The 12,505-nt window shown below is 40.1% G+C and overlaps 2 protein-coding genes across 2 annotated transcripts; both read right to left on the bottom strand.

Annotated features, from left to right (window-relative positions):
• Nucleotides 1-1,433: 1,433 nt before the first annotated feature.
• LOC120047039 (protocadherin alpha-3-like) lies at nucleotides 1,434-9,121 on the bottom strand. The gene is made up of 3 exons (XM_038992585.1): nucleotides 6,761-9,121; nucleotides 1,687-1,790; nucleotides 1,434-1,521 (listed from the first exon to the last, which is right to left on the bottom strand). The coding sequence occupies exons 1-3, from the start codon at nucleotides 9,119-9,121 to the stop codon at nucleotides 1,434-1,436; spliced, it is 2,553 nt and encodes an 850-aa protein (XP_038848513.1).
• An 855-nt stretch (nucleotides 9,122-9,976) lies between these two features.
• On the bottom strand, nucleotides 9,977-12,352 carry LOC120047038 (protocadherin alpha-8-like). The gene has a single exon (XM_038992584.1). It carries the CDS (start codon nucleotides 12,350-12,352, stop codon nucleotides 9,977-9,979), a length of 2,376 nt encoding a protein of 791 aa, XP_038848512.1.
• Between the last annotated feature and the right edge of the window lie 153 nt (nucleotides 12,353-12,505).

Below are 12,505 nucleotides of genomic sequence, written 5' to 3'. Positions count from 1 at the left end.
CAATTAGACTTGCTAAAAGTGTTTTAGGTTAGCAACAGCAGTGTGTAACTGGTTCAAAAAGATTGAAGTCATATGAAATGTGTGTGTTTCGTATGGTAACAAAATATTATTTTTATGAAGCCGTGTATAGTTTTGACAAAAGTGTTCTATTTTGCAAATTATCTGAAGTGTTGTGCTACTTTGGTGTAGGGTTGTGCTAATTGTGTGTAGTGTTTTGACAAACCAGGCCGTTTTCAAAATTGTGCTTAAACAATTGAAAAAAACTAAGAATTTTCTACAATTTGAACTATTTTAGTATTATGGCAAAGCATACTAAAGATGAGAGTGCTTTTCATTATGCCCAACAGTGTAGTTGGTTAGACAAAAATCTGGTAATATGAATGAAGTGTGTGCCATTTCGTGCAAACGTTTGATTTTGATAATGCTGTAGTTTTGGTTGCAGTGGTTCATTTTGCAGGATATATGAGGTATTTTGCAGTTTGGGTGTGTGGTTTTGTGAATTGTGTTAAGTATTTTGATAAAACCAAGAACGCATTCAACTGGGTCTACCCTTCCCCACTTTTCTGTAAAATACTGCCTTCTCTCACTTTCAGAATTTAATACACCACAAGGATTTTCATTTTTTCCAAAGTACTGATCAATTTGACTTTTAATACACTCCTGTATAGACAGACACTTCTTCACAGCTTCTTTAGCTTGAATATGAATATCATCAACTATCTCTTTCATGGAAATAACCAAAGAGTTAATGGTCGTTTCACCTACACCTGCCACTTTAAGTTCAGCTATGGTTGCAGCGCAGCTGTCTACAAGACTCTTATTGACAAGGACTGAGTCAGAAGGGGAATTTGTTGATGGCAGGTCATCAAAATGAATTACTGCTACACATTCAGCTGAAGAGGGGGCTTCACCGTGATCAGAACAAGGTTCATGTGCTTTATAAAGATGCTTTCTGAACCCAGAAAAAGTGCCATAAACTTGCGAACAACCAGCCTGACAGCATTTAAGACCAAGTGTCTTTCCTGGACAAAGTCCGTGGACCAACTTCAAGTGTTTTGTCAAGGATTTAGCATTTGCCTGCAGGCTTTTGCAAGCAAAACACAACATTTTAGATGAATGATATGAAAAAGTTTGTGTGAAAGGAAAAAGGTTATTTCCTATGCTGCGTTTTAATCCCTTTGCAACTTCAAAACTTTTAGTAACTCAATGCAGTATCTGAGCCCTCAACTCTGCAACCCTAGGATTAACCTTAGTGGTATCAACATCAATTTCATAAATTGTGGTTTGCAAGAAGTTGTAGACATTTACCAGATCCTGGTTGCACAAGGTACCAAAAACAAAATGAGCTTTGAAAAGCTCATCAAAACAGGGAAGAGAGTCTGGTGACTTACAAGGTATTGCATGTTTGTCAATCACAATGGAGTACTTATGAATCACACTCCCCTGGGTCCCCACAGCAAGCAGATAGGGTTGAAGGCTTTCCATGACGCTCTCCAGATGCCCCTGGATGCTGGTCCCAGTCTGTGACACAAGAACTTCATTAGTGTGCTATTAAAATGAATCATGGTTCGCAGTTTGTGAAAATGTAAATTACAGCTACACATGATCTTACCATGATTTGTCCATAATCTTAAAAGTAGTTATTAGGATTAGGAATGGGGACAGAACAGTCAACTGTAACCTCACCTTGGCGTGTCTGGCTGAGATTTTTCCTGGGCTCTTGCAGCCATGAGGTGGCGGTGGCAGAAGGTGGACAAGGACCAAAATGGAGGACATGTCACTGTCCCATCCTGAAAGTACAAATTTTCACTGAAAGTTACATCATTCCATTTTGCTTTCAAAAACAATGCTCCCTTCCATTAGTATAATCATTTTATTCCAGCATACCATTTCCCACTTCTGTTGTGGATTCAGCATTTTGAACCAGGTCTTGCAGGTCGCCTATCTGTGTGAGGCCACGGCTTTGGTCAATGACTTTCTGCTTGTAGAGAGTAGGCCACTTCTCCAGGAACTCTGCAGAGGTTGCATCACCAAACACCAGACACGATGGAATAAGTCTAGACAGAACAGTAAACATTATGGTGTGGCACTATCGTCATGTAATATATCACAGTCCTAATCAGACTGTTGTAGAACAGAAAACAATTGTCCTGACAGTTTCAAGGCAAGGCAGTAGAAGATCCACATACCATTGCTGCTATGTCTTGGAAACGCTGTGAATATTTCAGAGGACTTCACTGGGTCATGAACCATCTTTTGGCGATAGGTGAACGTCTGCTTCATCTTCTCCTTTACAATTGCTTCATCAGCTGTATGCTTCATTCATGCATTGGCCTCACAACACAGGCTTTCTGTTGTTGGACAGTTTTCCTCTCTGAAGGAGTCTCAGCTTTTGGACCACCTGTAACATGGTGAAACTTCACAGATTACTGGGTTTGTCTGCTCTATACAAGTATACAATATTGCGTAATAAGATATAAAAAAAACAAGGCTCGGAAACTCTGCAAGGATGGCCATGCATGCAGTTATGTCACCAGATGAAAAGTAGGATTTATTTGACTCAGAAACAGAATTAATACTAAGATAAACAAAGAGTAAGAGACTAAGAAACACTTGCTTATACAGATGTTCGCATACAATTATTCTCTGGTCATGTGTCATGAATGAGACTAACTACAATCAAAATCACTTACACGTCAGCGACTGACACATGGTCTTCTGTCGTCCCTCTGATGCTTCCCTTTGAACAAATTTCAGCCTCCATGCTAGATATCCACTCCCATCTTCTGCATTGTAATAATGCTCCTAAAGGAAAGTATAATTCGGTTTGAGGGAGCAGGTTAAAATGAACCTTAAAACTACAGATGCGCCCATAGATGAAGATCAACAGGTCTGACCCTCGCAGTGCAGAACTTAACTGGGCTTTTATACCACCAGAGTTGAGCTTAGGAGAGATGGCAGAGATGGTGGGCATACAGATATGTTAATAGATCTATAGTTTAAATAAAAACGTCATCCAACAGTAAAACAACAATTTAAATATTGACATTCTGGAAATATTGTAAGGTGTAAGAGTCCCAGAGAGTTAAAAAGGTTAGACTTCGTTTTTAATGTACTTACATAACCAAACTTGCTCCTAGGATCGGCCGGGTATGGGAACAAGGCAATGATGCCCTTTGCGTAGTCCTCTTTAACACGCTTTTAAGGACTTGTCCTAGACACACACACTCTACTGTTTGAGATCCAAACAAAAGTATTGAGGTGTAAATCACAACTTCTGCTAAAAAATTGTGTAGGTGGTAAGGAATGTAATGAGTATATGACATATATCCATGTTCACTTGTCATTTGTGCAACCAATATCTTGACCATATCGCGTCTTCTGCTATATGTTAGGCTTTTTGACCGAGCATACTCAAGCATGATCCTCTCTCCTCCAGGTTTGTTGTTCAGAATGTCTTCAATCATCTAAGTCAGAGTAATTTCAAAAAGGAACACACTAACACTTTTAAAACAGCAATGAAATAGCAAGTATAATAAAACACACCATGATCACCCTTTCACAACTTTCAATGGTGTAATTTATCACTCAATCTTCAAGTTTGGCATTTGTTTAAAATGGAAAATAGCAGTACTTACATGAGATAGACGATTATCCTCAGCTGTCTTTCTTGTAGCAGGACTCTGCTGCAATATAATGGTGTCACTGGAGTCCCCCTCATTGTCTCCACTGTATTTTGATAAGGAGCTGCTTGCAGAGGAGCTCAACAAATCTGGCAATCATGTTAACATTTAACTGGTGTGATTAACACTGTAATTATAACACAATTTAGGTGGAAACATCCATTATTATGATTATAGGACTTTTGTTAATGACAATTGATTAGGCCCACTACTGTTCTAAACGGGGTGGGAGAGGTGAGCACAGAAACAAAGATCATTTTAAAATGTAAAAATGAAAAAAGAAAATCAGCAGATATATCTGCTTGTCTCACATATTCAGAACATGTGTTAGGCTAGCCAGGACTGTGTGGATGAATGTGAAGCACTAAGCTAATAAGCAACTCACCATCAGGATTTGGGTCTTGGGGTAAACAAATTTCCAGCACACCAAGGTCTTGTTTCTTTAGAAGAAACTCAAACACCTCCTCATCAACTTCAGTCTTCGATTCATCATAGACTTTTAAGTCCAAGGTTGGAATGTCAAATTTCTTGGCAACTGTGAAGACAAAATATATTTGCACAACCTTATTGATTAAATATGTTGTTTATTTTTTAGAGAAAAACCAGAACAGAAGACAGAAATCAAGAGGTCATCCTTATGTGAACATCGTAACCCCAAAACTGACTTAGTGCGCCTTTCCACGTCAATTCCAATTATATGCAGTCTACAACCTGTCTACTACTGCCACGTACTGAATTATTATAACAGCAGTCTGAGTACTATAGCAATACGCCACAGATAGCTATCAACACTGAGATTGTAGCAGCATACAAATGTTAGTATCACTTATTCTTTACAACCATTAATGACAGGCAAAGACAATGAGCACAGCTACAGATGAGCATAATTAGACAACTCCCAAAACATAAACCAATCTTTGACTGATCTGTGATTTGGGGAGGCGCAAGTTTGCTATGTATTCATTATCAGCAAGGAAATTGGCAATCAATTTGACAGTAAATATAAAGTAAGTATATTTAAAGTGTGTCAGTATACGTATGTTGTTCCATTGGATATTGTGTGAAATCTGAAACTTTTCACTCACCACAATCCAAAAACGATTTGAAGGTCAGTTGCCCCTCATAACAAATGTACTTCTGACAATCCCTGTACTTCACGCGTACAACCTGCATCCTTGATGACAAGAAAAAGTGAATTTAAATTGCATTAACACAAATATGCACAAATTACAAGAGAGCAGTGCTCTGTTTAGAGTAAAACACATGTGTTGCATCGACCTTCCTGCCGCTAAATACTGTCTGCTAACAGCTCTCTTTTCAGAGTAAAATGCACGTGTCGCACCGACCAAACTGCAGCTAAAAACTGTCTAATAGCTCTAAACTTGAGTGAAACACACATGTAACACAGACCAACTGTCTGCTAACAGCTCGCTTTTCAGAGTAAAACACATGTTGCACTGACTAACCTGCTGGCAGTAACTTAGTCAGTAAAGTCCGCTAGCTACAGATAATAGCTAATACCGCTCTGTTGAAAATGTAAAACAGGTGATGCACCGATCCACTGGGCGTACATACTGTCCATAAACCACTAAAAGTGGTATAAGTTAATGTTACTGTAGCTAGCTAGCTAACGTTAATTAGCTCTAGCTAGATGCCCACATTAGCATCTGACTATGCAAATCGTGCAATAACAGAAAGCCTACACTACAATGCTAGGTAGCTAGCTGTAATGTTGCTCAACAGTTTTAATTTGCACACAAAGTTAACCAGTAACAGTGAACTTACCTGGATTTCTGATTGAGTTCAGAAATGAAGAAATTCTGTGGTTCAGGGAATGACTACTGATGTTCGGCGGATCCACGCTCTCGATCTGTCCACTCTTTCCATTCACGAGACACTTACAAATGGACAATGGCGGCAAAATCTAAATTTAACCAACATTAGTGGGCGTGGTCATGCTGTTTTACTCCAATAGAATTGAATCTGTATTTTTGCCACCACTCTAGCCGCGGCTGGTAATAACGACATTCTAAAATGATTTAATTTCACTACTTGAGCAGAAAAATCATTTTAACTCCAGAAAAAACACTCTCCAGTTTTTACTGTGTAGATCTGCAGTGAGGGCCAGGCTCCTACTGGAGCTGTACCTCTGGTTCACAGTAGGTTCACTAATCTATGAATCATATGTATTTCATGCTAACTTGTTTGTTTGCTTGATAGATTAGATAATCAATACATTGCCAAGCTCAGGCTGACCCTCCTGAACAGCAGATTGTAGCGACCATGTCATCTTTCAATAAAGGCTTATGTTTGCAGCTAACATGTTGCCAGAGTAACAATTTCAGTTCAACGATTTTAATGAATATTCTAAAATGTTACGGTGAAACATCAAACAGCTACTTTTTATAAGGATTAAAGCTACAGTATTTAAATTGAAAATGACTAAGCTATTCCTACTAAAAATAGTAGAAAGTCTACATAGCCACATTATTATTACATTTTAGCAGCAGTTTAGATCCGAAACAGACACTTATGTTCGCCACACAAAATCTCCACAGACTTCGCTATCCTTAGCGAACGGTAATGTTAGCGATTAACAAAAGAAAAAGAAATATGTTCCCTAACGTTAGCGAACTATTTCCGTTGTTGAATGCAGGTCAAGTGTAAGTGACGTCTAACCAGAGAATCAAACCACCATACGACCAATACAAATGTATTGATAGTTATTTGATTGGTTGAATCAGATGGGTCAACTCGTTGAGAAGGTATCAAATGAAATAGGATCCTATGGAATTGAGGCCAACTCAAAAGTTTCTGATTACATTGAACGTAACTCACAACACTAACCAATGGACATATTCCATCTTCACTATTTTCACATTTCAGCAACATGTAATGTCATGTAAGTGTATGACAGTCATGTCCCCATATAGTAAAAGGTCTATCTCTATCCACTCAACTACACAAGTCATGTAAGAAGTTCAACTAATTGAGGCATCCACAACAGTACAAAAAAGGCAACATTAAGACCCTCATATACTCAGTGTTGAACTCCCTTAGCCCAATACACATCTTACCTCTCCAGAAGCTCTTCTGTGTTCAGGTAGAACTAGAGTATTCCCATTGCTGCCCGGGACTATAGTAGAACCTATACTCATTCTGGGTCCAACTAACATGTACCGTTTGTCTCCGGATCTGTACTGGATGCTGTGGCACAGTGTCCCGTCGTTATTCGTATCTTGTAAATACTTGGAGGAATAGTCTGTGGGTTTGGAGCACTGCATTACAATCAACACGACGATACTGATGAGAAAAAGCGTTGAAACTGACCCCAAAGTAATGATCAAATAAAATGTAACGCTGTTCTCCTCTTCGTCTTTTACTTCGCCTTTAACATCAGAAGCTGCAAAAGCCTCTTTGGGCTCCACAACCTTGATAATCACAGTAGCTGTTGCTGACAGTGAAACGTTCCCATTGTCTTTTACCAGTATGACCAGTTTATGCTCAGCCTCGTCTGTCTCTGTGAATGACCGTAGTGTCCTTATCTGTCCTGTATAGCGGTCCAAAGCAAAGAGACTGTGGTCAGTAACTTCCTGCAGTGAAAATAATAACCAGCCGTTATATCCTATATCAGCGTCATAGCCTCTCACTTTAGTCACCAAATGGCCTGCGTTCACATTGCGGGGAATCTCCTCCACACCTTCAGCAGAACCGTTAGCGCTGACTGGATATAAGATCATTGGAGCGTTGTCGTTCTGATCCAGAATGAATACTTTTACTGTGACGTTGCTGCTTAGTAACGGAGTTCCAGAGTCTGTCGCTATAACTTGGAATTGGAATGTTTTCAGAGTTTCAAAGTCAAAGCTTTTTAGCGCCAAAATGTTTCCATTTTCTGAATTCATGTTGAGAAAAGATGCCCATTTATTCTCGTCACCACCGTCTCTCAGAATATGATATGAGATAAACGCGTTTTCATTTATGTCACGATCTGACGCACTCACCGAAAACACTGAGGCACCTGGGTCGTTATTTTCAGTGACATAGAAAGTATAGGGACTCAGTGAAAACTCTGGACTGTTATCATTCACATCTGATACAACAACCCTTACAGTTTTTACAGATGACATGGACGGCTGGCCTGCGTCTGTAGCAAATATTGTTAGTTCATATTCAGATTGTTTCTCTCTGTCCAGTGGGGACTTGGTTATTACAGAGTACATGTTATCTTGTAAAGACGGCATTAGTTTGAAAGGTATATCTTCCAATACGGAACATGTAACTTTCCCATTGAGATCAGAGTCCAAATCATTAACACTGATTAGTGCTACAGTCGTTCCGGGCTTGGAATCTTCGGGGATTGCCTTAGAAAATAATGTCACCTCTATCTCAGGTGCATTATCGTTGAAGTCAACTATTTTAATTTTTACACTCTTGTCCATTGTCAGGGGAACGGGTCCTTGATCTGATGCCTGTATATCAATCAGATAACTATCTTTTTCCTCAAAGTCTATTTGTCCTTTCACAGTTATTTCACCGGTTACGGTGTCTAAATTAAAAAGTTTCCTTAACCTGCTGTTGACGTCATTGCCAAATGAATAAATTATATCCCCGTTCAGACCACTGTCTAAATCGGTGGCATTTACCCGTATCACCATTGTTCCCAAAGGAGCGTTTTCAGTTAACCTTACAGTATATTCTTCTTTAGTGAACACTGGGGTATTGTCGTTAACATCCAATACATCAACAGATATTTCAAGAGTTCCAGATCTAGGTGATTTTCCACCGTCAATGGCAGTGAGGAGGAGTTTGTGGCTCCTTACTGCTTCTCTGTCTAGTGGTTTATGTAAAACCAAAAACGGCATTTTGCCATCCTCACCTCGGTCTTTAACTTCTAAACGAAAATGGTCACTGTGACTAAGTTTATATTGTTGAACGGAGAATGGACCTCTATCTGGGTCGCGCGCAGCTTGTAGCTGAAATCTCGCTCCCGGTAATGCAGATTCTGAAATCTCTAACCGTTTCTCTTTATCTGGAAAGCTGGGAGAATGGTCGTTCACATCTAACACCTCCACCGCGACATAATGGATCTCCAGCGGGTTCTCTAGAACGGTTTTCAGGTTGATCAAACACACGCTGCTCCGTTCACACACCTCCTCGCGGTCTATTTTTCGATTCACATACAAGATGCCGTCATTCTGGTTTACCTGGAAAAGGGGCTCGGTCGAGCCAGACACGATTCGAAATCTCCTATCCTTCAATGTGCTCAGATTAATTCCCAAATCCTTAGCTACATTCCCCACGACAGTTCCTTCCTTGAGCTCTTCAGAGGTGGAGTATCTTATCTGAGCTGAAGTCCCGCTCCAAAAGAGAACCAAAGCAACCATGAACACAACCCACTGCCGTCGCTCCCGCCATGCCCCGCATCCTCTTTGTTCCATGTTTTATGGTTAAAAAAAATCCCGAGCACTTCCACTATGCCTCTAATGGTAGGGTAAGCTAATCTTATCCATTGCAGTCCCAAATATGATCACAGCTCGTTAATTTACAGTATGTTGGCGATGAAAGGTTTTAAATTACAATGTATCCTCGATGCTCACGGCTGTAGTCTGCTACTGACGAAATAGCAAACCAGCTCTAAAGGGAGGACTCAAAAGTATGGCCAATAGATTTCTTTCATAAGCACAATTTTACTTTGCACTGACACCATGCGTTTCCACCTCATATTGCAGGATTTCGTGGGGTAATTATACCCTTTACGAACCATTACTACCCCAATACCGAGTGCTATTTCGAAACAAAAACGTGCAAAAAAATACAACAATATTAAAAACCATTATTCTGGTAAGGCAAAGATGGGACATGAATGGAAAAGATCTTTATGAGAAGTCAGGGTGTGTATGTTGACGTTTAGAAAATGCTGCTAATATAGCCTTAGTGAATCTATAAATGATCGTTAACCATTCCAGGAGAATTTTGCCAAAACGAAGATGCAGAATGAACTCCGCAATGTTTCAGCACCATGGACAGCGGCACCACAAAGAGCAGTGTCTTCAGAAGAGAAAAACCCGTAGGACAGCACCCTCTGAAGTAAAACGAATATTGCTAATACACCCATTATTGTGATAACACAGACAAGTGCATGATCTGTTGTCACCTACAATACTGGCAATCATCTTTGAAACTCCATAAGCTATACTCATACATTCAACCATTTAGGCACAGATCCTGTAAGCATCAGGAATATCACTTAGAAAATACTCAGAACCAAATAGTTGCTACTCATGGCAAAGTGGTCAACATCTTACCTCTCCAGACGCAAGTCTACTGTGTTCGGGTATCACTAGAGTATTTCCATTGCTTCCCGGGACAATAGTAGAACCTATACTCATTCTGGGTCCAACTAACATGTACCGATTGTCTCCGGATCTGTACTGGATGCTGTGGCACAGTGTCCCGTCGTTATTCGCATCTTGTAAATACTTGGAGGAATAGTCTGTGGTTTTGGAGCACTGCATTACAATCAACACGATGATGCTGATGAGAAAAAGCGTTGAAACTGACCCCAAAGTAATGATCAAATAAAATGTAACGCTGTTCTCCTCTTCGTCTTTTACTGAACTTTTAACATCAGAAGCAGCAAAAGCCTCTTTGGGATCTACAACGTTGATAATCACAGTAGCTGTTGCTGACAGTGAAACGTTCCCATTGTCTTTTACCAGTATGACCAGTTTATGCTCAGCCTCGTCTGTCTCTGTGAATGACCGTAGTGTCCTTATCTGTCCTGTATAGCGGTCCAAAGCAAAGAGACTGTGGTCAGTAACTTCCTGCAGTGAAAATAATAACCAGCCGTTATATCCTATATCAGCGTCATAGGCTCTCACTTTAGTCACCAAATGGCCTGCGTTCACATTGCGGGGAATCTCCTCCACACCTTCAGCAGAACCGTTAGCGCTGACTGGATACAATATCACTGGAGTATTGTCGTTCTGATCCAGAATGAACACGTTCACTGTGACGTTGGTGCTTTGTGACGGAGTTCCAGAGTCTGTAGCTACAACTTGAAATTGGAACGTTTTTAACCTTTCAAAGTCAAAGCTTTTTAGAGCCAAAATGTTCCCATTTTCCAAGTTTATGTTTAGAAAGGATGCCCATTTGTTCTCCTCGCCACTGTCTCTCGGAATATGATATGAAATAAGAGCGTTTTCATTTATGTCACGATCTGAGGCACTAACTGAAAATACTGAGCCTCCTGGGTCGTTATTCTCAGTGACATAGAAAGTATAAGGACTCAGTGAAAACTCTGGACTGTTATCATTCACATCTGATACAACAATAATAATAGTCTTTACAGATGACAAGGAAGGCTGGCCTGCGTCTTTGGCAACTATTGTAAAATCGTATTGAGATACTTCATCTCTATCCAGTGGTGACTTGGTGACTACAGAGTACATGTTGTCCTGTAAAGACTGGACTAGTTTAAAAGGGACGTCCTCACTTATAGAACAGATAACTTTCCCATTGAGACCAGAGTCTAAATCATTAACACTTATAAGAGCGACAGTGGTTCCGGATCTGGAATATTCGGGGATTGCCTTAGAAAAGGATGTCACCTCAATTTCAGGTGCATTATCGTTGAGGTCAACAATTTTTATTTTTACGCTTTTGTAAGTTGTCAGAGGAACGGCTCCCCTGTCTGATGCCTGTATATCAATTTCATAGCGATCTTTAACCTCAAAGTCTATCAGTCCTTTCACAATTACTTCACCAGTATTAGTGTCAACAACAAATAGATTACGTAACTTACTATTTACATTATTACCAAAAGAGTAAATAACTTCACCGTTCAAATCATCATCTATATCCGTAGCGTTTACTCGTACAACTGTCGTGCCAACAGGGGCATTTTCATTCAACATTACAGAGTATGACTCTTCATTGAAAACTGGCATATTATCATTTACATCTAAAACGTCGACAATTATGTTGATAGTACCAGATCTAGGAGGTATACCTCCGTCAATAGCTGTGAGCAGAAATCTATGGGTCCTCATAGATTCTTTATCTAGCGGTTTCTGTAGATTTAGAATAGGAATTTTACCATCTTCATCTCTGTCCATAACTTCTAAACGGAAATGATCATTGTGGCTGAGTTTATACTGTTGAACAGAATATATTCCACCGTCTGGGTCGCGCGCTGTTTGTAGCTGAAATCGTGCTCCCGGCAATGCGGACTCTGAAATCTCTAACCGTTTCTCTTTATCTGGAAAGCTGGGAGAATGGTCGTTAACATCTAACACCTCCACCGCGACATAATGGATCTCCAGCGGGTTCTCTAGAACGGTTTTCAGGTTGATCAAACACACGCTGCTCCGTTCACACACCTCCTCTCGGTCTATTTTTCGGTTCACATACAAGATGCCGTCATTCCTGTTTACCTGGAAAAGGGGCTCGGTCGAGCCAGACACGATTCGAAATCCCCTTTCCGTTAAGGTGCTTAGCTCTATACCCAAATCCTTAGCTATATTCCCCACGACAGTTCCTTCCTTAAGCTCTTCAGAGATTGAGTATTTTATTTGAGCTGAAGTCCCGCTCCAAAAGAGAACCAAAGCAACCATGAACACAACCCATTGCCGTCGCTCCAGCCATGCCCCGCATCCTCTTTGTTCCATGTTTTCAAGATAAATAACAATAATCCACAGCACTTCCACTATTCCTTCATTGGTGACAATTGTCTATCCAATACATAAACAAATATGACCAAAGCTCATTATCCAATGGTGTTTTCAGAATGTACATTTGAAATGTTATTCTCCCCATGAAGC

The sequence above is a fragment of the Salvelinus namaycush genome, chromosome 5 (genome assembly GCF_016432855.1).
Source record: "Salvelinus namaycush isolate Seneca chromosome 5, SaNama_1.0, whole genome shotgun sequence".
In the NCBI taxonomy this organism is placed as follows: domain Eukaryota; kingdom Metazoa; phylum Chordata; class Actinopteri; order Salmoniformes; family Salmonidae; genus Salvelinus; species Salvelinus namaycush.
The sequence above is the reverse complement of the archived record's forward strand: the minus strand, read 5'-3'. Positions and strand labels throughout refer to the sequence as shown.

Excerpts from the sequence above, each read along its gene's own strand:
- LOC120047039 (XM_038992585.1), bottom strand. The coding sequence starts at position 9,121 with ATGGAACAAAGAGGATGCGGGGCATGGCGGGAGCGACGGCAGTGGGTT. Across the intron at positions 1,791-6,760 it reads ACAGAAGAGCTTCTGGAGAG|GATGGGACAGTGACATGTCC; the intron begins GTAAGATGTGTA and ends TTGTACTTTCAG. Across the intron at positions 1,522-1,686 it reads TCTCAGCCAGACACGCCAAG|ACTGGGACCAGCATCCAGGG; the intron begins GTGAGGTTACAG and ends CTTGTGTCACAG.
- LOC120047038 (XM_038992584.1), bottom strand. The coding sequence starts at position 12,352 with ATGGAACAAAGAGGATGCGGGGCATGGCTGGAGCGACGGCAATGGGTT.